This window comes from Papio anubis, chromosome 3 (assembly GCF_008728515.1).
Source record: "Papio anubis isolate 15944 chromosome 3, Panubis1.0, whole genome shotgun sequence".
In the NCBI taxonomy this organism is placed as follows: domain Eukaryota; kingdom Metazoa; phylum Chordata; class Mammalia; order Primates; family Cercopithecidae; genus Papio; species Papio anubis.
The window spans coordinates 173200429-173228321 of NC_044978.1; the positions used below are offsets into that span (position 1 = coordinate 173200429).

Sequence of the window (27893 nt, forward strand, 5' to 3'; positions counted from 1 at the left end):
TTAATTACTTTTTTTTTTTTTTTTTGAGACAGGGTCTCATTGTGTCATCCATGCTGGAGTGTGGTGACACAATCACTGCTCACTGCAGCCTTGACCTTCCGGGCTCAAGTGATCTTCCTACCTCCGCCTCTGAGTAGCTGGGACCACAGGCACCCACCACTATGCCTGGCTGGGTAATTTTTGTTTTTTAAAGTTTTTTTAGAGACAGGATCTTCCTATGTTGCCCAGGCAGGTCATGAACTCCTGGGCTCAAATAACCTTCCTGCCTCGGCCTCCCAAAGTGCTGGGATCACAGGTATGAGCCACCATGTCTAGCAGTCACTGAATATTAATGAATCACTTTGATCATCTTCCTGTGGAATGGGGAGTTTTTGTTTTATTGAGAAAGACATACCTATTACCATTAGCTGTAATTTATAGTGATAAGTTTTGGCTTATCATCAGAGATAATATTTTAATAACCAGGCCTATTCACCTACAGGCCAGGTTGTTTCATAACGGAAGAAACTCCTTGAATGTGGATGTATTCAAATAACATTTGAATAATTATCTGTTAGAGATGCTATAAAAGATATTTTATACAATGTCTAGAATTCTTATAAACCTTTTGTCTATTAGTTTTAAAAACATTGAAGACCATTCCTCTAATTTTTGACCCCGTTAAGAGCATTGTACATGACAATCCACAAAGATATATTCTTTTTGGTGGATCAGCTCTATTTTTCTTTAGTATGTCAGAGTATCATACTGGAAGCTCTCAATGCTAACATGGTCCTCCTCACATAGAAAGTTTTTTTTTCTTTTTCTTTACAGAATGGCTCTAAGTCTTTAAATTATAACTTTTAACCCAGAAACTTACCATATGTGTAAAATATGATCACTAAAATAATGCAACTTTTTGTTTTGTATAACATTATCCTATTGATGTACCCATATCCAAATGAATGTCTCTTAATCAAAGCAGTCATCTCAGAAATTGATGAGTGAAAAATGAGAAATTTTCTTCTAGACTTCCCTTCATATAAAATCACATATGAAAACTAGGCCTATGAGTTTAGCTAAATCTAGTTTTTGGCCAAAGTAGTTATGTCGGTTGGAATTTTTTTGTTTGTAAGTAACAAAATACACTACCAAGGTACCTTATTATTATTTTCCATAACAAGAAACCTAGAAGATAGGCTGAAAAAGTGTAGTAGTTCCAAAAATCCTGTTCTTACCCAATAATAACAGCAAAGGAAAGGAGGAGGAGGACTCTTCTGTATCTCTCCTTTTTTCTTTTCCTTTTTTTTTTTAAATAGTGGGGGGAGGGTTTTTTTACAAATGTCTTCCAAAGGACACTGTCTTCTGTCTCATTAGTCAGGTGGATCACATAGCCATCTAAGGAAGACTGGAAAAGAAATTTTCTTGCATTTTAACTGCCCTTATGTACAAGAAGGGGTTAAGTCTGTCCCCAATGGAAGTAGATTCTTCACACTAACAAGTACATATCCTCTTTCTTCGAATTCTTATGAACAAATCTGGTGAATCGAAAATGGGTGGTGGCAATGGTGGTGGGGGACTGGGGAAAGAATTGGGTACTAATACTTAACTGGGTACCTATAATTGTGGGCTAGCCCTACCTGCAGATGAAGAGACTGAGGTTCTACATACAAAACTTATATAAGGTAAATTGGGTAGAAAGTAGTGACGCTTCCAGCACGGATCGTCATCTAATGATGATGGTGACGATGACGGTGATAATTACACTGGTTAATATTGAGCGCTTACTACACACCAGGCATTGTACTATCTACTTTATGCTGATTATTTCATTTAATTTTCAACCCTACAAAGGCAGTAGTCTGTTTTATAGATGAACAAACTGAGGCTCAACGACATGTATCTAGTAAACCTGTGATTAAACTCCAGTGTTGCCTCCAGGTCTGGGCATTTCTTTACACTGTTCTGCTTCCCTGTTCTAATGCCCATATGGTCTCCAAGACTACTGCCTCTGGGCTAAGCACTTTGTTAACTTAAGATACTTCATCTGCAAAATGGGGATAATTACACTTTATAATTCCTAAGAGTAGTAAAGGTAATAATAAATTTAAAGTGATTAACAATGAAACAAACATAGCAGGACAGCATTATTACTTTTGAACTTATCTCACTATATTGTAATTTTCATTTATGCCGTTTACCTACGCTCCTGGACTGAGATTATCCAGGGTAGCAGTTCTTAAATGTTTTGGACTCAGGGCCTCTCTATAATGTTAAAGAATTACTGTGACCTCCAAAGAGCTTATGTTTATGTGGGTTACACCTATGACTACTGCATTGAAATGAAAACTGAGAAATGTTTTAAAACAACAACCACAAGCTCCCTTAGCTGCCAGAGATGACGTCGTACACAAAGCATATCCTCCAGGAAACGGTATACTTGTCTGTATTATCATGAAAATTGTTCTGAGGTCATCGGGATTTCCTGGGGTCCCTAGACCATACTTTATGAGAACTGCTGCCTTAGGGTAAAGATGGGGTGCCCGGAGGTTGGCGCTCAGTAGCGTTTGATGAACGAACCATGGGAGCCTGGGGTTGTTCAGATGAGGAAACCGAGAGTTAAAGGGGCCGAAATAAGCAGCGCCAGAGCTCCACTGTATTCACGGCCGCCATTGCGGCATCCCGGCAGCCTCGGCCCTTAGCAGATGTCCCCTCATCCGCCCCGCGGCACCCTCTTCCCTAGTCTGGTTTTTCAGGGGCCATTTCTGGCGCGCCCCGCCAGGCTGCCGGCGTCCCTGGTGCCCGGAGACAGGCCCCGCCCCGCCGCCGGTCCTCGAACTCCTGGCTGCCAGGCAACCCTGGCGCATAGCCCGGGCGTCACTGCTCCACCCCGTCAGGCTGAACCATTCCCTTCAGAGACTTTCTCAAGAGGGAAGGAGAAAAAGGAACTTGATGGAACGCCTGAAAGCTGTTCTGCTGCCGTTTTCTCTCCTTAATTTGAACGAACACTTCTTTTCTTCTTCTAGCCAACTACCTCCTGAAGGGCAACGCAGCAATTCGCCTCTCCCGCCAGCATGTGCCCCCCACCAGTCCAGGGCCGCGAGTAGTTTGGCTCGTCAGGGAGGCCGGCGGTCGGCGCGGGTTGGCTCTGAAGCGGGGGCGCGCGCCCGACGTGCGCGTAGGGGGCGGGGCCGCGCGCAGAGGGCGGGGAGGTGGGCAAGATGGCGCCTGCCGAGTGATCCTCCTCGGGTCCCTCCTGCCGGCGCGGAGACACCGGGGCGGGGGTCCTGCAGCCGCTACCTCCCTTCCTCCTCTCCCCCGCCCCCGGAGCCTTCCTCCTTCCCTTCCCCCCTCCACCTCGGGGGGCGGGCCTGGTTCTCGGGACACCATGTCGGACTCTGAGGAGGAGAGCCAGGACCGGCAACTGAAAATCGTCGTGTTGGGGGACGGCGCCTCCGGGAAGGTCAGTCCTCGAGCAGGCCCGCCGTCCCTGGCCTGCAGGAACCCCGGCGCTCCCCGGCCTCCTCCCCGCCGCCCGGCGTCGCCTAGTTACCCCAAGCTCTCGGGCTTCTAGGCCCGGGCCCGTCTGGTTGTGTGGCCTGAGGCCAGACACGAAATGGGCGCTTGGTGAAGGCCGACGCTGTCCCGCTCCCCCTTACAAAAAAGTCACTTCCTAACTCGCCGTCTGGATTGCGAACTCCTGCAAGACTCAGGCCAGCCTTTCAGCTTCCCGCCTCTCAGGACTGGCAGGGATTTGCCAAGGCATCTTAGCTCCTCTTACTTGTAGTCCAGGTCACACTTGCTCCTCCCCTCCCACCCCCTTTACCGTTTCTGATGCTTCCACTGCACCGTGAGTCCCCAGGAGCGTGACTCTGGGATCAGTATTTCCCGGGTGAGAATAGGGGGCTCCGCCACTTAGTCGTCGAGTCATTGGAGGGCAAATTGCTAATCAGTTTGAGCTTCATCTGTAAGATGGGTATTGAAAAGGGCCGCCGCAAAGGGAGAAATGTGAAAATACATATTAAATGTGAAAATACACATAAAACCTTTAGAGCACAGTGTCCACTCTATACACGTTAGTTGCTATTTTAGTATCATACCTGTTCATCACCTCTGTTTCCAGCTCAGCACTCGGTACAAGCAGTCGGTCAACAAGTGTTTATAGAGCTCCTGTTATGGGCAGGATGCTGAGGCTAGAGCTGCTTGCGTGACAGAAGGGATCCCTGGTCGAATGAATGAGAGTATCAGGCAGCATCAGTCTTATTATCTCCTAGGCAGCGGCTCCTACCCCAAGGTTGTGAAACTCCTGAAATGGACTGAAAAGTGCCCGGTGCTTGCTCTGGGGAGACGGTCCATAAGATCTCAGAGAGGTCTATGATCCCTCCACCAACAAAGTGAAGAGCCTCTACCCGGATGCCTTCTTACGTATGCTTCTGTCAAAGGCGCCAACACTTTCTGGGATTATTGCTAAAGTTTATCTCCCCTCTACTCCCCTCCCTTATCCCAACCATAGTCTAAAGAAACCCAGGCTCTGTTTCCTGTTTAAGGCTTCACATTTCCCTGTTGCTGGTCGCAGTTTGGACCCTGGTTTCTCTGGTGACGACTTCTCTTTGCATCCTCCCTGGCATAGCTGCTTCTGCCTTTGGTTCTGACATTTGAGTTTCGAGGTCCCCTGGGAAAGATGTAAAATTTCATATGCAAAATTTGGAGTATTTTGTTGTTTTTTTTTCTTGTCTTCTTGGATCCTTTGTTACAGATTTTTAAAGCTGAGGAAAACAATATGCTATGATTACATTTAAACTTTGGGGGAAGAAAGGAACTTGGGGTAACTTTTCTTTATAAAGTATATTAATTTTTGTATACTTAGTAAACTTTTCGAATGAATGAATTGCTATAAATAAATCATCATTGTTTCTAACACCTTTATTCAATAAAAAGTTTGTTAGATTTTTATAGTTTCCTCATCATTTAGATTTTCTTTTGAAGGCCGTCTACAGTTTTGGCTCTTAAATTTTACTGTATTCAATTCATAACTGTTCTTATTTCCCTTTTAAAATGATAATGACAACGCATAACATAATACATTTGTAAAAAGACACAAAAATTGCTGGTTATCCTATATGCTATCATAATTCGTTAAACTTTTGTTCATTTTTCTAACAGTATTTATTGTACATATATTACTCAGTGAAATTTGTTCATAATTTTGGGTCTGAGTTTTTTATTTAACCTATCATACACGTTTTCCCTTTGTTGCTAATTTAGTGTGAATAATTACAGTTTTTTATTTCTGTTTAAAATTTTTTCTGGTATAGGACAGCATAATTTTTTTCACTTCCATGTTTTAGAGTTAGTATTATCATTCTGCTTCAAAGGATAACAGTAATATTTTTTATGGTGCTCTGACTTAATCTTCATCATCTTGCCTAAATAACTTATTTTAAAACTGTAACAGTTTTTTCTAATAGGAACTTCCAGACGCAGACATCTGACACCTAACCTTCTTTCATCATTCTTAAATCAAGAATTTTTTTCTCCATACCCTATTAAGTTCTCAAATACTTGGCAGCCACCAACATTCCCATTCTTTTTCCTTTATTGTTCTTTTCTTTGTGAACTCAGCCTCTCTTTCATTCTTATTTGTATCCTGATTTAACTCTTGGCTCTTTTTTCCTAGCATTTGTTTTTCCTGCTCAATGGAACTCTGAGCATTTTTCAACACACTGACAGATGCAGTAGAGTATTGAGATGATGACTTAACAGTTTCTCCAAGAGAAATTTAGCTCCTCCCTCCAGTATCACGTGTTTCTATTTCTTTCCTTTTCTGATTCATATTTTTTCTTTTATTACATAATCTCTTAAGAGCTTTTTGAGGCAAAATATTCATTTTTTCTGTCTTTCCAGTGTTTGTAAATGTAGTATGGTTAAAAAATGTTCGTAGAAATTTACCAAATCAAAAATGTTAGTAGAAATTTTCCAAATCAAAAAATATAAAGATTCAGATAAAAATATTTCTGATATGGAAGCTAGTTGTTCACTTAATACCTGTAATTAAGAAGGATATTTATAGAGTGACTTGAGAAATTATTGAATGTGTAAGATTGCATGCAGTCTAGATAATTGAAGAGAAAGTGACCAACACTGGTTCAGTTGATTCTCTGTTCAATTTTTATCTCAAGATATTAGGAGATGATATAGTAAGAACTTGCTTTAATACTCTGTATGTTCCCAGTAACCTGTATTTTTGACAGTTTATACTCGATTCCAGTTGAAAATCCCAACTTTATATTTGCCTCAAAAGTGTGAAAGCAGGGCTTTCAAAATCTAGAAGTCACTTTTTCAGGAAAAGAAACTTCCTTAGAAGTTTTCTGAATACTCCTTAATATGAAAATATTGAACTCTGCGGTTCTTTAAAATGAAAAATTATCTCAAATGACATTATGTGGCTGTTACACATGCCTTCAGTTTCTCTTTGACCTTTAACTATCAGTCTATTAAATATTTTGAATTACCTGTAATAATATAAGTAGTGATAGTTATTTTTTTCTAGAATTCTGAACCTCATCAAAGATAATTTTGTGGTGTAAGTTAGATAAGGTCAGTAGAATAATATAGTGTAAATGAGAAACAAAAGTCTGTAAAAAGAAATATCTATCTTTTCAATTCTGATCTCTCAGTTTTGATATTGTTACATGTGTCAAAAATACAACAAGTTTGTTTGTTGCTAGATGTCTAGCAGAATATCCTTCACATGGTAGTGCTCAACAAATACTTGGCCAATTATCTTAGAAATTTATTACAAATGCTGGGTGTTTAAACACAAAAATATTTGGAATTACGATGTCCAAATTGCCATTTGTGTGAAAAATATTGTTCTGTGTAAAAGGAAATTTAGATGAACTTGCTAAAAGGAATTGAAGTTTGGCCAAATTTTCTTTTGCACTGTTGTACTACTTATGTCATAATGAACTGTAATCAGCTGTCTTAGAAATTTTATCTTAGTTTTCATTATTTTAAGAGTTGACATGTAATTTTAACTTTTAAAATAGAAAACAGCTATTTTCTCTTAACATAGAGAGTCTGTCTTGAAGAGCATAAAAGCTAAGTGAAGTTGCCTTTCTCTTTTTTGGAGGAAGTTTATAAATAAAAATAGTGCATTTAAAATGTTTAAGAATTTGTTGAGTTATTGTTATTTATTTGTTACTAGAAAATTCTTCTTTTGCTTTGATAAGAAATGATACTTTAAAAAGAAAACAGTTTTTGACTAAAACTTTGAGTTTCTATTTAAAAAAATGTATATCTGTTCTGGTTATAATAGCTTGTGACTTCTTGGCATTATGGTTCTTGGATGGAAAATATTCATTTTGTCTGCTTTATATTAATCTTCAAAATACCAACTTCTTTATTTAAAAGATACATATTGTCACAGTCATTCTTTAGGGTCATTTTCAATTAACATCTTTAAAAATAAAGAAAAATTACACATGATACTTTTCCTGTGGGGAAAAGAAAAATTCTGTAAGCAGGTTTCTCCCTCCTTAATTAATGCTTCTTATTATTAGCTGAGGGCTCAGCTACCCTTAGAATATTTAGCCTCAGAAACTGATCTAAGTTAGATAAGATCTTTAATTATGTTTTAAAATAATTCAGATCTTTATTATTATTATTTTTTTTCTGTTGATAACTCTCAAATTCTGATTTTCAGCAAGGAAAAGGATCTTGACAAGCAGGGGATTTAAAGAGATCTAACCCATTAGTTTATTGTCCCTACTGATAGCTGCTGGCCAGTGAAATTTACCTGGTGGTGTTAAGTCTCTCCCGGCCTTGTAACTGATTAGAACTACTTAAAGTTGCTTGTTGGATTAATTGGAGTATACATGTTAAGATTGCTTAATAAGATTTAGTAGTGGTCTTATGATTACATTTCTTTAATGAATTAATTTTGACATTCTGTGCGTCAATTTTTTAGACCTCCTTAGCTACGTGTTTTGCTCAAGAAACTTTTGGGAAACAGTACAAACAAACTATAGGACTGGATTTCTTTTTGAGAAGGATAACATTGCCAGGTAAGAGACTAAAAAGTCTTAACGTAGAAGATTATAAAAAAATCTTACAATAAATGCCATAAGAAAGAAATGTGTAAAATTTTGGGGCTGCTTCTACATGAAGATGTATAGAATCAGTATATTTATCTTAGGGAGGTTAACTTTCATCACAATCTATCATGAAGGCATATTGTCCACGGGTGTGAGAAAAAGTTTATATACTCTCCCACTCCTTCCCTGTTTTTGGCTACTATACATTTTTTGAGGATAAACAATGGTTGCTTATAAAATTCTGAAAAGCTTTTAAAAAATTAAGTGCTATACATTTGTCAACAGATATTGTATTAACCAAATGTGAAAAGATTGGGAAGGATTATTTTTTAAAATATTATTTTGATTTGCCTCTACTTTAGTTTTTTTGTTTAAAGTTGGAACAGAAGTATAATGTAGCTATGGAACTTCTGTGCTCTAATATGTGAATGCTGTTTTATGCAAGGCAGCATGAAATTGCTGGCATTTAATAGACCACTAAAATTTAGGGTCCCTAGGCACTCATAAAAATACAGTTTGAGCATTCAAGATGTTTCACTTCACCATGCAAAGAAACTATTTAGATGCCAGTTGCAGCACATTTTGTGGGAAATACGGGGAAATAATAACAAAGAAAGAGTGGTTTATGTTTTAAGTTAGTTTCTGAACAATTGGGGCTTTAAAATGCTGTCCTTTTAATTTCAATGGTTAAATTATATGTTTAAAGTATTTTATTAAAAGCAGTTTATCTTGATTGACTTTATAAACCATCCGTCCCTCTCCTCTGTGAGGAAGCACATTTGGAGAAAACAGTTGCAAGTGTAATGTCAGATTCATGTACTGAAATGTGAGTGATATAGTGGGAAGGGGTTTAATACATTCCAATTATTATTGAAATATGTTAACCTCTCAGACACCCCATCTATCAGACAACTCCCCATGAAAGTTTTAGAGTAGCTAATGAAAACTCTTGGTAATGGAGGTATTCTTCTTATCTCCTTAGTAATATACTTTGTTATATTTTGTGATGGTTTGTATTTGGCTACCAGTGAAAAATAGATTAGGAGATATCCCATGAGAAAAAAAATAATTTCAGTTTTTCCATTACTGGGTTATTGTTCAGCAAGAGGTTTAAGGAGAAACATATGCGTACTTTGTTTCATTTGTATTTTCTTTTAATGTATCCAAAACTGAAAACGTCATTTTAATTTTATTATTCTTCGTCTTACCGATAATCTATGCTGCATTCAGAATTCTTAATAGCAGTCACTAGCCGAATACATACACAAATCACATAATATAGAGGCTGGAAGCTTATTTTTGCAGCAGTTTTTTTCACAGATGCCAGTTGTACGCAGAGAGTCTCAATATAATATTTTGCTATTAGCTATTTTGTTTTGATGCTTAATTTGAAAAACCACCACACCAACTTTTTGTCTCATTACTTTTAATATTTCTCATTTTTTAGTTGAAAAACTTAAATAAAGAAACAAGTACCTACTCAAATATTAAAAACAAAGACTGGTTTTTAGACATTTCATACAGGCGATATATGTGATGATTTCTGACCTGTAGCACAGCACTACCAATTTAAAAATTTTGATTACTTTGTAAAAAATATTTGATATTCTTGAAATCTAGATTAATAGTATAATATTTTAGACTCACACAGTACTTAGGTTAAAAAATGAAATTAGGGCATGTATACTCTTAATGAATGTATATTTTAATTTTCCTAGTTAAGTTTTTATTTTGATGGTAAAGTTCCAGAAAAAAAGTTCTATTTTTTTTTTTAAGGCAGTTGGTTTTATGCTACTTAACAGACTCAAACTTATGGTAGAAATTTCAGTAAGAAAAAAATATTTTAATGTATTTTGTTTTTATATAATTAATAAGTATATTAAGAAATGAGGTGAATAAATTACAAGGTTTATAATTATTCTTTATATACTTTAAATTCATTATAACTGTCAAATGTAGGATCATTAATATATCATTAGCTGAATAAAACATTACAGGTAGCTTTATTGAATTTATAGCATAGTCAGTGAATCTAATATTTGTTAGTAGTCTAGTAAGTCCTCTGACCAGTTAGATTGTTAGGGGTGTAAACCTCCTGTCCATCTATTTACATTCTCTTCATGCAAGTTTTCAAGATCATTACTTTGCAAATACTCATCCATTTTAGTATATTTCATGATCCGGTATGCTGTATAGTCTGGATGCAACCACTGTGCAGATTTTACTGCTTAAAATAGTGTATCTGTTAGTCAGAGATTCTGCTGATAGAGCTTCTTAAGAGTCTTAGTCAAATACTTTCAGGAAGCTTGTGGGTACAGTCCAGTAAACAGCGTTCTACTGTGAAAAAGATTTCTGAGTCTTTAGTACAAGAAGTGGGCAGACTTGTGTTTTTAGTTCCATCTTGACTATGCAGCACTTTAAGTAAGGTTAACCAAGGCACCAAGTGTACTTTTACAAGGTCACTGTTGAATCCTCTTGGTGGCTTTAATTCATACCAAAAGCAACTTACCTGTGTTTTGTCACCTCATTTATTTTATTTTTTCTTCTAGTTACATGTCATTTCTTACAGAGGAGCAGGAATTTTGTAGCATTCTGGGTTTGGGATTAGATTTCTGACAATTTCCTTAATGTTCTGTATCGGTTAGAAATTTGTATTAGATAGATTCTTGATTTAAACAAAATTATAATATTATTTGAATATTCTTATATAGCTTTATAGGTGTGTCATCTTGAAAATATACTAGGAGAATTCATATGTTTATGCCTGCAAAAACAATAATGAATAGTGATTTGAATCATATCCTCATGCGATTTTGCTCCTCAAATAAGGAATCTACATTTTATTTTTAGCTTTATGTGTTAATAATCCTAAAATTAAAATGTGGAGTTAAAAATATATTTCTAGATATAAGAAGTAATATGAAGTTAATATCATTTGTTGAAACTGTAAAGATAGTAATTTTTTGTTAGCATTCTACATTAGTGGACTATCAGTAATTCGTAGCTATTTTTATTTCTGAGTCACTATAATTTATATGTTTAAAAAAACAGGCAAACACTGACAACAGAGTTTATTTGGAAAGGCATGCATTTAAAAAGTATCCTCAACACATGAATATGGGAGACAATTGGATAGATAGATGATTTAGGGTCTTGATATGATTGTAGTCAGAATTTGAAAACATGTAATGAAGATCATGTTCCTGAAATTGTAGTCAAAGTGTTCACAACACCTCGTTCAGATAGGATCTGAATATCAGAACTTCTAAAGAAGAAAGCTTTATATTTTTTGTTGTGAGGTTAAGCAATAAGGACTATTGACTCTGAAAAAATGGGATTAAACACCTTTTAGTGCTTATTTAGTATTGCCTAAAATCTTCCTCTGTAAAAGTTAGTATTGTTAAGCACTGTCTTTTGAAGTAATCAAATAACTCTAAAGAGTTGTGCAAGTAAAATGAATAGCCTACTGCCTGCTTAGGGGTTTCTGAAACTATTATATATACTTCTTAGTGATGGCTAGCCCTTTCTTATCTGCTTAATTTGAGACAGCATTATAGAAGAATTATTTCAGCCTTGAATCTCAAAAAATTTAGATTTTTAAGAAATTCGATTTGTATAAGTTTTTGGACACATCTTAGTCTGTGACGTTTTGGTTTTTGTATTCATAGGGCTTTAAGAACATTTTGGTCATTAGTGTAAGTGTAGAAAGTATGTGTCTGTAGGAATAATGGTGGTGATAAAACATTAGCGCTCATTAATGCTAATGGAAGTTCCTCGTGGAAATCCTCTGCACGGTGGCAGATGGAACAACCTATGTTTAAATAATGGAAAGATTGTAATACAAACTCACCAAAATTTAGAAAACTGTGCTGGTTAATCAAATGTCTTTTTCTTTTCAGTTGCATAGTTAAATGGTATGACTAACTGTCTCTGATTTTAGTGTTTTATGTTGGCGTATAAATTTATATCTTTATAATCTTTTTTTGAAATGAGATCATTTTTCAGTTTCTAACCTTTTATTTTATTTTCTTTTGATTTGCAAATCATTCAGAAAGTGCTAATTGAGACTCTGGAGAAAACTCCATAATCTTATGAGGGATATAGTTTAAAATGTTCAACTAAATAGCATAGTTTGGCTTTTGTAAGCATACTCATCAGTTGCATTGAGAAGAGAGAACAGCTTATCTCATAAATTTTTGTATCAACCAAATATTTTACAAAATGCATGAAAGGATTTTAAAGATTCCCTTTTAGAATGCTTTTATAATGCTCATAGGGGAAGATGATTAGTTACACTATTTTATGAAGGCTTGGAAGTATACATAGTTTGTTTAAATGGAAATGCTTTGAACAAGTTTGAATACATTGTAATATTTAGTGATATACATGGTATGTATCCTACATTTGTTCTGAATAGGGCTATCAAATGTGTTTCTATTTTATGGGTTAAATTTGAAAACACAATTTTTTGGTTATGTTTGCCATATCCTAGAGTAGCTGACAATCACATTATGAAAAGATTCATTAATTTGAGCTGAAATTATGGGTGCATTTTTATAGTTTGCTATTATTCCATGAGTTTTAGAACCCATAGAGTTTAGAACCTGCAACAAAATTCATATATATGATTGGATGGTTGAGTATTTAAAGCTTCAGTTTTTATTTCTAAAGTACATTTCTTGCTCCATGGATGTGTGTTTCATTCTATTCTCTAAGAAAAACGTTTTTCTAAGGCTTAAGTTTATAAATTAAAGCTTACTTTGTTTTGTTTTGAAAGTGATTGTAAATATGGTTCCATGGAAATGGAGTAAAAGGATAAAACTAGATTCTCCACTATGATTTCTTTTGACATTGTTTTCACAATTCCAAATATGTGAGCCTGTACATAAAGGCAAATTGGGCTCAGTTTCTTATTGTGACTTAGTATTCTGTGATACTGTGTCAGCTGTTGTATTGTTACTTAATTTTTTTGATATTTTTATATTCATTTTTTATATTCTAGGAAACTTGAATGTTACCCTTCAAATTTGGGATATAGGAGGGCAGACAATAGGAGGCAAAATGTTGGATAAATATATCTATGGAGCACAGGTATGATATGAATTCTGATTATTCCAGTATTGAAAGTATAGCATTTACAAGCACATATGCAAATCTACACCCAAATGCACATACACACACACATACTTTCTTTCTAACTTTTTATCTGATATGTAGAGAGAATAATTTTATGTTTGTGCTAGTCCTTTGGTTTCATTCTCTCCAAATTATGTTTGGAATGATTTGGGTGAGGGAATAGGAAAACTCTTTAACAGCTTTCGTATGGTATTTATATTACTAGGTGTTATTGTTAGCAGTTCAATAAATGCAGTGATAAATGATATTTTGATATTTATTAGCTGGTTTGGTTATAGTGACTACTTTTAAATAAACTGAATGAAAAATACAGGGATGAAAATTTAACTTCATCTTAAGTTACAAGGACTAAAAGCATATCTATATGTCTATATTTTTGTGTAATGAATATTGATAGCTTTTCAGATTTAATAGACATGTCAATATTTTCTATCAGATAACTAAATATGACAGTGTATATGTGAAACACGTACAATAATTTATGATAATGCTGTATTTTCAGAAGAAAATCCATGTAGAGCAAGAAAAATGAAAGTGAAAAATGAAAAATGACCTGAATAATTACATAAATTTGGCCACATGAGCTTATATTCTCCATGAGCTTATATTGATATAATTTATAAGATTTTAAATAAAGTTATTATACAAATAGAAAATATACAGGGTGGTAATATACTTTAAAAAGTTAATAATTTCTCTCTGAGCATGTTCACTGAAGAATTGTCTTTTTAATATTTGGCAGATTGCTTTTGATTAAATGACACACTTTAGAAATGCAGTAATACTATTGAAAGTAATCATCCGATGAAGTAGAGAATATGGTATATAGCCAAATATTAAGTACGTTGTGCTTACTGAGCTCTGTATGTAATACTTGATGTGCTATTTCTTTATTTTTGCTTTTTTAAATTAGTGTGTATCTTCTACATCATCTGGGGACATAGGGGTAGTAGTAAAAATTTTTAGTTCTTTATTAGAGTTTGGTATTTTAAGTGGGACAAATATAACTTGGTTATGTGGAACCATGTTGCTCATAATAAATGATTCTATAGGGTGGAGATATAGTAGGTTAAGCACTGCTGTACAAAGTTTGGTTCATGTCAAGTACCATTGCCTTGATTGTGGATGAAAAATAGATTGTGATTTATTTTATAAAATATTCAGAGAAGGACAGTATGGTTATAGAGGCTAATATGGTTCTGAATCACATATAAAGGCCCTAGAGTTTTGATTTTTTGCATTGCTGATATAGAGATTTGGCTCTTAATGCTCTTATCTTTTATACATGGTTCTTTGTCTCCTGCAAAATTTTTCTGTTCACATTTATAGCATTTTCATCTGTGGTTAAGTGACTTGGTATTTTATGCATGTTCATTTTTCTCTTAAAAAGTACATCTCAGAATTTTGTGTATGGCTTTTTTGTTTTATTTATTTATTTATTTTTCTGTTTTAAACTGATTAAAGTGGATACTAAGCTAGATAAAACTTGCTGGACAGAGATTTGTGGGAAGCCACAGTTCTTGTTTCATTCATGTGGTTGATAACATGGGAAAATAACACTCTTATCTTTGTTCCATAAAATCTGTCTATAAGGCCACATAGAGGATTTTTAAGAAAATGAAGATTCGATCTAACTTCTAATGAAATTTGACTCTTGGTGTCAAATGGAATAGTCTTTTATGATTTATAGGTGCAACCAGAGTTAGTGGAGAACAGGAGGACTTTATGCATTTCAGGGTAAATAATAATATATAATTCAATTAATACATTTTTCTTTCCTTAAAAATTAGGGGAATATTATGCCCATGTGTTGAATTCTATTAATTCTATCTTCAAATCATTAAAAAATTTATTATCTAATTTATTTAAATTATTTAAAATTTATTACTATTATATAAAAATTAATATTGATGTGAAATTTGTGTATTATAAAGTTAACCATTCTAAAGTGTAATAATCAGCTATACGCAGTGGCTCATGCCTGTAATCCCAGCTAATTGAGAGGCACAGGTGGGAGGATCACTTGAGCCCAGGATTGTGAGGTTTCAGTGAGCTATGATCACACTACTGCACTTCAGTCTGGGTGACAAGTGACACTCCATCTTTAAAAAACAAAATAAATAAAAAATAAATTATATAATCAGTATCATTTAGTGTACTCACAGTATTTTGTGACCATTTCCTTAAGTCAGTTTTTGACAGTATATATTTTATGTTATTACAAAGCTGCCTACGATCAGCAGACATTAATGAGAACATTGGTAGACATTTCAAGAATTTCCATCTTTTTTGAAAGTCCATAAGTTTAGTAAAATGTCTTCATTATTTTTTAAGGTACTTTATTTCTTGGGAGAAAGTGAATGTTATATTTCTTAGAACTTGTATAAGGTTTCTATCTTGAAGGTACATACTGACTTAGTTTCTCTTTTGGTAGTGCGTTTTATTGTTTATACTTTACGATTGCTGTGACACTTATATTCATGTACTGTGTTTTTATTAAACAACAATGTACAGTATTTCTGAGAAATTCATGAATCTTTCTATGAAATTGCCTGACAAAACTGGGAATTCTGAGATGATGAAATGAATTGTTAAAAATAGATGATAGGGCATGGGGGCAGGCACTTGTAGTCCTTGCTACTTGAGAGACTGATACGGGAGGATCACGTGAGCCCAGGAGTTTGGGGACTGGAGTGAGCTATGATCATGCCATTCTACTCCAGCCTGGGTGAAAGAGCGAGACTCAGTTTATAAAGAAAAAAAAAAAGGATGATAATATAATAATTTTTTCTGCTTTCCAGAGATTCCAAATAAATGCTGTGTTAAGTGCATAAAGTCATTGACCAGTGGTCTATTTTGTTAAACTATTTTTAAATTCTATATCCAGGCTAGAGAGGCTGTGACTCATTATTTACTACTATAAATTGGAGAAAATGTTACTTTTCAAAACCAGTGATTTCAAAAACATCCTGATAGCATTTTAATAAACTCAATAATTTTATATAATAATATAATTATTCTTCAAAGTAGATCTATATTGCTTCTGGAGTTATAGATGCTTTATATTACCTATCTCATGAGTACTTTAGATTTTGGTATACTACAGGACAGAAATCTTCCACAGAAATGTTGAGACAAGCTTTTTCAGGATATCAGTTTAATGTGTTATTTAGGGTTTATTTTAGGTTCTCTAACTTCTGTAACTTCTGTATTGTATATAGAAAGAATTATACATGTCTGGGTCATTAAACTAATCAATCTGTTTCTTTAAAGCATTTCTTAACATCTGCATAGAAGCTTATTTGTAGGCTGGGAGTTAACTTGGACCCAAATAAAACCGATTATTTTACCCTCTTCACTCCCCTTACCCCCAGCAACATTTAAACGTTAGCAGTAGCCTGTTGAAAGTGTTGGTGAAAACTAAATTGAATTGACACCCCAAAAAGAATTAGTGAGGTATTTTGACAAGAACTAGTTCTAAGAATTGAAATATGTCCCAGTTAAATTCCCAGATTTTAAATTAACTTAAAAATTTCTAGGAGTCTTTAGAAAGATGTTATAGGCGATTTTTCATAGTGGTTAAGAGCAAACACACAGTACATAGTGTTTAGTGCCCTGTAACCTGTGGCTAACAGAGGCTAATAACAAACCTCAGAGAAGGACTGGATGTTTCATTTTTGTAGCTCTTTCTGTCCTGGAATCTAAGTGGTTTGCAAACACTGACCCACTGAGCATAAACTCAATGAAGTGTAGTCACTTGTGAGGTAGAACATAACCACTATTATGTACCAGTGGCCCCACACAGATGAGCCTGCTTTTTAAGTACCAACAAAAGGATTTGGTGCCTACATGACAGCTAGGGAGAGGGTGCATCTTAAAACTGGACTCTGCAAGACCTTCTGCTCTCTTTTGCTGTAAGTTTTTTAGTTGGATATTTGCCAACTTATAACATGTTTGTGCACTTTCTTTGCGTGTTTCTTACAGGTTATACTTATAAAGCAAGATATATGTTGTTAATGGCTATTATATAATCTGTATGATTTAATTCATTTCTATATATAACTAAAAAACTAAAGCAGATTATTTGTCTTGCATATAAGGGAGAAAACAAATAACCTGCATTTTGGGACTGGGAAACCTTTCATTTTTTGAGAATGTTAAACAGTAACAGTGTGTGTACTGTGTTTAGCACACATTACACTGAAGAACTATATCTATGCAATGCTTTACAAGACTGTTACTTGGTAGGCATCAGTGTTTGTTCTTTCAAAACTTCTATCAAGGCCAGGTTAGTGGGTCATAATCCCAGTGCTTTAGAGGGCCAAGGCAGGATAATTGTTTGAAGTCAGGAGCATGAGACCAGCCTAAGCAACATAGTGAGACCCTTTCTCTACAAAAAATTTAAAAAATTAGCTGGGCACTGTGGTATACGCCTGTAGTCCTAGCTACTAGAGAGGCTGAGATGGGAGGATTATTTGAGCCCAGGAGTTCGAGGCTGCAGTGAGCCATGACTGCATTCCAGCCTGGGGAACAGAGCAAGACCCCATCTCTTAAAAAACAAAAATGCTGTCAATTATTACCTTGAAAATGGTATCCATTTGATTTACTCTCTCATAATGCTTATTAGATATGGTGGTGAGTGCAATAGATGAAAACAAACTACTATATAAACTAACATTATATAATATTTACTAAAAATCTTGATGTTTACAAAATACTATGGATGGTAGTATTTTCTTGGAATCGAAGTTGGAGGAAGGCAGTTAAGGCATAAAATGAAGGAAACTGTTGTTGAAGAGGGATTTGTTAAACTTGAAATCTGATTTCCAAAGGTCATGTAGAAGATTTGGGAAGAAGAGCAGCAGCTGAAAGGTAAATTGGGAAGTGGAAGGAAAGGATGGTATGGGGTTGAAGACATAGGAGAGAGATAAATGTCAGATATGTGGTTGATAACAAAAGTTATCTGGGACATGAGACATGGCAATGGATTTAGATGACCGTAAGATTGCCAAGAAAATTAGATCTAGAAGTTCCCAGGTAGGTTGCAAGATGTATTCCATGTTTGAGGGAGTTGTACTTTCTTGTGGCTGAGAAGATTCCGATAGTTTTCTGGAAGGGATCAGAAGAGTTCTGGATTGATTGATGTGGTCAGAGACTTAGGGATTTGAGGGTGCTGGTATTTGAGGGATTTGAGGCTCCTGAAGAGGTGAGTACTTAGAGGTCTGGCTTTGAGGCTGGTGAGTAGAGGCCCTGAGAGTCAATAGTTTTGATAATGTGTGTCTTTTAAAGATTTGGTCCATTATATTTATATTGTCAAATTCGTGGTCACAAAGTTATTTATATTATTTTTTTAATGTCTGTGGAATAGGTAGTGAAGACCCTTATTAATTAATGTTGTTAATATGTGTCTTCTCTCTCCCTCCCTTTGTTTTTGGTTAGCCTGACTAGGGGTTTGTCAGTTATACTGATCTTTTTTTAAAAACACAGCTTTTGGCTTTGTTGATTTTTCTCTGTTGTTTTCTTCTTTAATTTCAATTATTTCTTCCCTAATTTTTAATTACTTTCTTCTGCTCGCTTTAGACTGAAATTACTCTTCTTCCTCTAGTTTCCTACAGTGGAAGCTTAGATTATTGATTTTTCTGCTTTTCTAATATATGCATTCAATGCTAAACACTTTCCCTAAGCACTGCTTTTTCTGTATTCCACAAGTTTTGGTAGGTTGCATGTATTTTGTTTTTGCTTCAAACTATTTTAAAATTATTTTTGAGACTTCTTTGATGCTTGTGTTATTTAGAATATATTGTTTAATCTTCACATACTTTGAGTTTTTAAAGCTATTTTACTGTTACTGATTTCTGGTTATAGTTTGAGAACATGGTTTTTTTGATTTCTGTTTTTACAAACATGTTAAGGTATATTTTATGGCCCAGAATGTAGTTTGTCTTGGTGAATGTTCCATGAGAGCTAGGGAATAGTGCATATTCTAATGAATACAGTAGTCTATAAATGTCAATTAGATGAAGTTGATTGTTAGTGTTGTTCAGATCAACTATACCCTTACTGATTTTCTGTTTGCTTAATGAAAAAAGTCTTCAACTCTAGGGGGATCTGCAGATTTGGAACTCCTTGCAGTTTTATCAGTTTTGGCCTCATATATTTTGATGCCCTGTTATTAGGTGCATATATAGAGAGGATTGTTATGTCTTCTTGGAGGACTGACTTATCATTATGCCAGTCTTGTCTTTAAACTTGATAATTTTCCTTATTCTGAAGTCTGCTTTGTCTCAAATTATATAGCTACTCCAGCTTTCTTTTTGTTAATGTTTTCATGGTGCTTTTCTATCCCTTTACTGCTAACCTGTCTGTGTCTTTATATGTAAGGTCAATTTTCCGTAGGCAATGTATAGTCGACTCTTCTTTTCTCATCTCCTTTGACAATCTGTCTTTTAACTTGTGTATTAAATTCACATACAAAGTGGTTATTGGGATAGCTGGGTTAACATCTGTCGTGTTCGTTTTCTATTCTTTGCACGTTTTCTTTGTTTATCCCCTCTTATTTACTTTCTCTGGTTTTATTTGAGTATTTTCTCTCCTGTTTTAGCATATCAATCATACTTCAAAATTTTTTTTAGTGATCGTTCTAGAGTTTGCAATATATATTTTAAACTAAGTTTAGTGCTTCATGTGTAGTGCAGGTCCCTCAGAATATTCTCAGTTCATCCTTTTTGTCCCTTATGGCATGGCTGTCATTCATCTCACTTATCTATATGCTGTAATCATCCAGTACATTATTATTACTTTAAACAGTTGTATTTTATACCAATTAACAGTAAGAAAAATAATTGATACTATGTTATCTTCATTTTTTCCTTTTCTGATATTCACTCACTCTTTTTTTTACATTCTGTATGATTTTATTTAAAAAATGTTAACTTTTATTGTGAAGTGGCAGTTTATAATTGGTTATATTTATGGAGTACAGAGTGATGTTATGATTTATGAATACAATGTGGAATAATTAATTCAAGCCAATTAGCATATTCATTATCTCAAGTCCTTATAACTTTTTTATGTTGAGAACATTTGAAATTTACTTTTAGCAGTTTTGAAATGTATGATATGTAATTATTAACTGTTTTAACCACACTGTGCAATAATTCTCAAAAAAACCTTTATGTCTCCTGAGATTTTGTACCCTTTGACTATTTCCCCATTTCCCCCAACCCCTAGCCTCTGCAACCACCAGTCTACTCCCTACTTCTGAGTTTGATTACTTCAGATTTCACATAAGTGAGAACATGCAACATTTGTCTTTTTGTGCCTGGCTCATTTCACTTAGCTTAATGTTTTCCAGTTCCATCCATGCTGTTGCAAGTGAGAGACTTTTCTTTTTTTGAGGCTTATAGTATTCCATTATGCATATATACTTCATTTTCTTTATCCATTCATTTGTTAATGGAAACTTAGGTTGATTACATAGCTTGGCTATTGTGACAGTGCTGCAACAAACATGGGAGTGCAAAAACCTCTTTGACAAACTGATTTCAAATCTTTGGGTAAATACACAGAAGTAGGATTGCTGGATCATATTCTTAGTTTTTTTTGAGGAACCTCCACACAGTTTCCCCTAATGACTATTCTTCTTTACATTTTCACTCAGAGTGTACAGAGTTCCCTTTTCTCTATATCCTCGCTGATACTTGTTATCTTTCATCTTTTTGATAATAGCCAATAGCCATTCTGACAGGTGTAAGAGGATAATTTTTTTGCTTTTAATTTGCATTTCTCTGGTGATGTTCAGTATTTAAAAAATGTATCTGTTAGTCATTTGTCTTCTGAGTAATGTCTTTACAGGTCTCTTGCCAATTTTTAAATTTAGTTTTTTGTTTTCTTGCTATGGAGTTGTTTGAGTTCCTGGTATATTTTGGATGTTAACCCCTTCTTGGATGTATGACTTGAAAATATTTTAATTTGTAGGTTGTCTCTGCACACTGTTAATTTTTTCCTCCTTTGCTGCACAGAAGCTTTTTAGTTTTCCCGTATTGGCTATTGCTTTTGTTGCCTGTGGTTTTGGAGTGAAATTCAAAAAATTATTGCCCAGACCAATATTTTGTAGTTTTTCCCCCTAAATTTTCTTGTAGTAATTTTGTAGTTTCTGGTCTTTGAAATCTTTACTCAATTTCGAGTTGATTTTTGTATATGTTGTGAGATATTGGTCTGCATGTGGATATCTAGTTTTCTGAAAACCATTTATTGAAGAGGCTGTCCTTTTCCCATTGTGTGTTTCTAGCTCTGTTGTTGAAAATCAATTGACTGTACATGTATGGCTCATTTCTGGACTCTCTCTTTATGTTATGTTGGTCAGTGTGTCTATTTTTTGCCGGTACCATGCTGCTATAATTAATATAGCTTTGTAATATAGTTTCAAATCAAGTAGTGTGATGCCTGCAGCTTTGTTTTTCTTATGTGTTTGTGCTCACGATTGCCTTGGTTATTTGAGTTTTTTCCATGCTACTCATTTTTTCCTATGTAGAGTTTAGTTTCTGACGCATATCATTTTCCCTCTCCCTGAAGAACCTCTTTTAATGTTTCCTTCAGAGCAGGTTTGCTGACAACGAATGGTCTATTTTTGTTTTTCTGAGAAGATCTTTATTTCTCCTTTACTTGTGATAATTTTGAGGGGTATAGAATTCTAGGCAGTTTTTTTTTTAATTTTAATTTTCTGCCAGTATTTTTTTAAAAATTATTATGCTTTAAGTTCTAGGGTAGATGTGCACAATGTGCAGGTTTGTTACATATGTATACATGTGTGATGTTGGTGTGCTGCACCCATTAACTCGTCATTTACATTAGGTATATCTCCTGATGCTATCCCTCCCCACTCCTCCCACCTGACAACAGGCCCCGGTGTGTGATATTCCTCTTCATGTGTCCAAGCATTCTCATTGTTCAATTCCCACTTATGGGTGAGAACATGCGGTGTTTGGTTTTCTGTCCTTGCGATAGTTTGCTGAGAATGATGGTTTCGAGCTTCATCCATGTCCCTACAAAGAACATGAACTCATCCATTTTATGGCTGCATAGTATTCCATGGTGTAGATGTGCCACATTTTCTTAATCCAGTCTATAATTGATGGGCATTTGGGTTGGTTGCAAATCTTTGCTATTGTGAATAGTGCCGCAATAAACATATGTGTGCATGTGTCTTTATAGCAGGATGATTTATAATACTTTGGGTATATACCCAGTAATGGAATGGCTGGGTCAAATGGCATTTCTAGTTCTAGATCCTTGAGGAATCGCCACACTGACTTCCGCAGTGGTTGAACTAGTTTGCAGTCCACCAACAGTGTAAAAGTGTTCCTGTTTCTCCACATCCTCTCCAGCACCTGTTGTTTCCTGACTTTTTAGTGATCACCATTCTAACTGCTGTGAGATGGTATCTAATTGTGGTTTTGATTTGCATTTCTCTGATGGCTAGTGATGATGAGCATTTTTCCATGTGTCTGTTGGCTGCATAAATGTTTTCTTTTGCGAAGTGTCTGTTTATATCCTTTGCCCACTTTTTGATGGGGTTGTTTGATTTTTTTTCTTGTAGATTTATTTAAGTTCTTTGTAGATTCTGGGTATTAGCCCTTTGTCAGATGAGTAGATTGCAAAAGTCTTCTCCCATTCTGTAGGTTGCCTGTTCACTCTGACGGTAGTTTCTTTTGCTGTGCAGAAGCTCTTTAGTTTAATTAGATCCCATTTGTCAATTCTGGCTTTTGTTGCCATTGCTCTTGGCGTTTTAGACATGAAGTCCTTGCCCATGCCTATGTCCTGAATGGTATTGCCTAGGTCTTCTTCTAGGGTTTTTATGGTTTTAAGTGTAACATTTAAGTCTTTAATCCATCTTGAATTAATTTTTGTATAAGGTGTAAGGAAGGGATCCAGTTTCAACTTTCTACATATGGCTAGCCAGTTTCCCCAGCACCATTTATTAAATAGGGAATCCTTTCCCCATTTCTTGTTTTTGTCAGGTATGTCAAAGATCATATGGTTGGTAGATGCATGGTATTATTTCTGAGGGCTCTGTTCTGTTCCATTGGTCTATAACTCTGTTTTGGTACCAGTATCATGCTGTTTTGGTTACTGTGGCCTTGTAGTATAGTTTGAAGTCAGGTAGTGTGATGCCTCCAGCTTTGTTCTTTTGGCTTGGGATTGTCTTGGCAATGCGGGCTCTTTTTTGGTTCCATATGAACTTTAAAGTAGTGTTTTCCAATTCTGTGAAGAAAGTCATTGGTAGCTTGATGGGGATTTCATTGAATCTGTAAATTACCTTGGGCAGTATGGCCATTTTCACAACATTGATTCTTCCTGTCCATGAGCATGGAATGTTCTTCCATTTGTTTGTGTTCTCTTTTATTTCATTAAGCAGTGGTTTGTAGTTCTCCTTGAAGAATTCCTTCACATCCTTTGTAAGTTGTATTCCTGGGTATTTTATTCTCTTTGAAGCAGTTGTGAATGGGAGTTCACTGATGCTTTGGCTCTCTGTTTGTCTGTTGTTAGTGTGTAGGAATGCTTGTGATTTTTGCACATTGATTTTGTACCCTGAGACTTTGCTGAAGTTGCTTATCAGCTTAAGGAGATTTTGGGCTGGGACAATGGAGTTTTCTAAATATACAATCATGTCATCTGCAAACAGGGACAATTTGACTTCCTCTTCTCCTAATTGAATACCCTTTATTTCTTTCTCCTGTCTGATTTCCCTGGCCAGAACTTCCAACACTATGTTGAATAGAAGTGGTGAGAGAGGACATCCCTGTCTTGTGGCAGTTTTCAAGGGGAATGCTTCCAGTTTTTGCCCATTCAGTATGATATTGGCTGTGGGTTTGTCAAAAATAGCTCTTATTATTTTGAGATACGTCCCATCAATACCTGATTTATTGTGAGTTTTTAGCATGAAGGGCTGTTGAATTTTGTCAAAGGCCTTTTCTGCATCTGTTGAGATAATCATGTGGTTTTTGTCTTTGGTTCTGTTTATATGCTGGATTATGTTTATTGATTTGTGTATGTTGAACCAGCCTTGCATCCCAGAGATGAAGCCCACTTGATCATGGGTCGGTAAGCTTTTTGATGTGCTGCTGGATTCGGTTTACCAGTATTTTATTGAGGATTTTTGCATCGATGTTCATCAGGGATATTGGTCTAAAATTGTCTTTTTTTGTTGTGTCTCTGTGAAGCTATGGTGTCAGGATGATGCTGGCCTCATAAAATGAGTTAGGGAGGATTCCCTCTTTTTTATCAATTGGAATAGTTTCAGAAGGAATGGTACCAGCTCCTCCCTGTACCTCTGGTAGAATTCATCTGTGAATCCATCTGGTCCTGAACATTTTTTGTTGGTAGGCTATTTATTATTGCCTCAATTTCAGAGCCTGCTATTGGTCTATTCAGGGATTCAGCTTCTTCCTGGTTTAGTCTTGGGAGGGTGTATGTGTCCTGGAATTTATCCATTTCTTGTAGATTTTCTAGTTTATTTGCCTAGAGGCATTTATAGTATTCTCTGATGGTAGTTTGTATTTCTGTGGGATTGGTAGTGATAACTCCTTTATCATTTTTTATTGGATCTATTTGATTCTTCTGTCTTCTTTATTAGTCTTGCTAGCAGTCTATCAATTTTGTTGATCTTTTCAAAAAACCAGCTCCTGAATTCACTGATGTTTTGAAGGGTTTTTTGTGTCTCTATCTCCTTTAGTTCTGCTCTAATCTTAGTTATTTCTTGGCTTCTGCTAGCTTTTGAATGTGTTTGCTCTTGCTTCTCTAGGTCTTTTAATTGTGATGTTAGCGTGTCAGTTTTAGATCTTTCCTGCTTTCTCTTGTGGGCATTTAGTGCTATAAATTTCCCTCTATACACTGCTTTAAATGTGTCCCAGAGATTCTGTTACGTTGTGTCTTTGTTCTCATTGGTTTCAAAGAACGTCTTTATTTCTGCCTTCATTTCGTTACATACCCAATAGTCATTCAGGAGCAGGTTGTTCAGTTTCCAAGTAGTTGAGCGGTTTTGAGTGAGTTTCTTAATCCCAAGTTCTAATTTGATTGCACTGTGGTTTGAGAGACAGTTTGTTATAATTTCTGTTCTTTTACATTTGCTGATTTCACTTCGTTCTCTTCTTATTCGCATGGTTTCTGATGAGGTGTTCTCTGTAATTTTTCTGCTTTTTCATTTATGGATATTTTCCCTATTCTTCTAGCTTCTTTCAAGATTTCTCTTTTTTTTTTTCTTTTGAGCAATTTGAATATATGCCTAGATATAGAGTTTTTGGTATTTATGCAAATTGGTGTTCTCTGAGATTCTTAAATATGTGGTTTGTTGTCTAATTAATTTTGGCAATTTCTTGGTGACTGTTACTTCAAATACTCCCTAAGCTTGATTCTGTCTTCTTCTGATACTTCAGCTGTGTGTGTGATGCACCACTTCAGACTGTCCCACTGTTCTTTGGTGTTCTGTTTTATACATTGTTTTGTTCTTTTTGCATTTCAGTTGTAGAAGTTTCTATTATCCTGTCTTTAAGTTCACTGATTTTTTTTTCCTGTGCTGTGTCCAACAATGTACCCAACAATGGCATTCTTTATTTCTGTTACAGTGTTTTTGATATCTAGCATTTTGTTTTTATTATCCCTTGTTTTATTATCCTTATCTGTGCTTGCATAATGTTTTCTTTTTCCTTTAGAACCCTCAACACATTAGTCATAGTTACTTAAAATTGCCTGTCTAGTAATTACAAAATCTGTTTCATATCATAGTTTGGTTCTGATGCTTGGTTTCTCTCTTCAAATTACCTTTTGAAATTCCTTGTAATTTTATATTGAAAGCTGGACATGGTATACTGAGTAATAAGATTCAGGTAAATAGACTTAGTGTGAGGTTTTACGTTGTGCTGTATTTCATATTTACTTTAGCTGTGGGTGCCAGAGGCATTGTTTCCTCTAGTATCCTTGTTTTTGCCTCACAGTCTTTTTTGGTATCTCCAGAAACTCTTTAGGTGAAATCTGTCTTGCAGCTCTTTCAGATGTTGGTGCCCTGGTGGTGGTGTGGTAAAGTATGGGGGAGGAGAAGCATGCTATATTTTTATGATAATATTTTAGTCTTTAGTGAGCTTGTATTTCGGTACTGTGACCTTCACTCGTGTTTCTTTCTCCTCCCGGTTAGATGAGACAGACTGGCTACAGGAGGCTGGAGTTGGGAACTTCTCTTTCCAGATGGAATACAATGTTCTGATTAAGCCATTTCTTCCGGAGAGTTTGCCTTTTTTGTGGCTAATGCTCTGGGCATATTTCACAATGGTTACTTTTCTCCTCTCTTCATGCCAGAGCCTTGAGAGGGTCTTTCTTGTTACTTTACTGATAATCTGGTGGGATATCTGGAATCTGGTCGTATATCCATGCAAGTGTGGAGGTAGCCCCTAAGACTGAGGGGCCCTCTAGGAGTTGCTCACTCCTAAGCTAGACCTCAGTCAGCCTCCAGCAGTTTGTCAAAATTATCACTACTATTTCTAGAGGCTGCTACTCCAGGTAGGCAGATCTTGGCTGTAACTTTTTGGATTTGTTTGTCTTTCTAGATTTCAGGGTGATGATTTGCCTTGTAATATCAGTTTTCTGATGAGTCCAAGAAAAGTCACTGATTTTTTGTTTGTTCTGCCTTTTTCTTATTGTAAGGACAGGAGTGATGACTTCCAAGGTTTTTTTTTTACATGTCAGAGTTGAAATTGAAGGTCCTATAATTCCTTTTATATTTTAACATTTTTAGTTTTCTCATTTTTTCATTTCAGAATTTCACCACAGTGGTACTAGTTATGATGGCAAGAACAAGGAAAAATAATAGTTTTTACATTATAAATGGTACTGAGAATATGAACAAGGAGATGTTTGTGTTGCTAGATAGCTAGGTGAGTGAACAGGAGTTTATCCTTCTATATTTTTTGTGAATCCTGAAAGATTTCTAGGAATCACCAACTGAAAAATGTTGGGACACATTTGTCTAGATCAGAGATTGGCAGATTTTTCCTGAAAAGAGCTAGATAGTAAATATTTTATGCTTTGCAGGCCATGTTGTCTCTGTTGTAGCTACTCAGCTCTGTGGTTGTAGCACAAAAGCAGCCACTGATAATACTTAAACAAATGATTGTGACCATATTTCAGTAAAAGTTTATCTACAGATACACAGTGTGGGCCAGATTTGACCCATGGCCATATTTACCAATTTGTGGTCTAGAAGAACAGTTTTTAATGTTTTTGTTCCATAGCTCTTATCCCGTACTGAATATCAGTAGATGGTGGCCATGTTTTATTTGCATATATTTTACCATATTCCGGTATTGTCCCATGTTTGGATAAAGGTTTTCATATATTAATCAAAAGGGTTCAAAAGGTCTTAAGAGGCAGAGGTCCAGGCTTTATTTGTGAGTTTAAAACCTACCTCAAAGTTGCCATAAAAATGTGATTCTTCTTCACGTAGTTGATAACAAAAAAAAAATCTACAATTGCATGTGGTATGTTAATTTTAAAATAAGTACTTTTATCATTTCGCTTTATAATGTAGGCATATCAGGTGTTTTAAAAGTGAGGTAACAAGTGTTGCCCAAGATCAATAGATGGGACCAGGACTGGAATCCAACAGCAACCTGAGTTCCAGTGTAGAGCTCT

General features: G+C 35.4%; 1 protein-coding gene across 4 annotated transcripts in view; it reads left to right on the plus strand.

Annotated features, from left to right (window-relative positions):
• Positions 1-3157: 3157 nt before the first annotated feature.
• The window catches only part of RAB28 (RAB28, member RAS oncogene family), a 118080-nt gene continuing 93344 nt past the window's right edge, over positions 3158-27893 (plus strand). The window contains exons 1-3 of one of the 4 annotated variants that reach the window (XM_021938301.2): positions 3158-3442; positions 7949-8045; positions 13078-13166. In XM_021938301.2, the coding sequence (XP_021793993.2) occupies positions 3368-3442; positions 7949-8045; positions 13078-13166 (261 nt within the window). In that variant the 5' untranslated portion in view covers positions 3158-3367. The remainder of the gene's footprint in view (positions 3443-7948; positions 8046-13077; positions 13167-27893) is intronic. The other 3 variants (XM_021938299.2, XM_021938300.2, XM_021938302.2) reach the window with 3 other exon arrangements.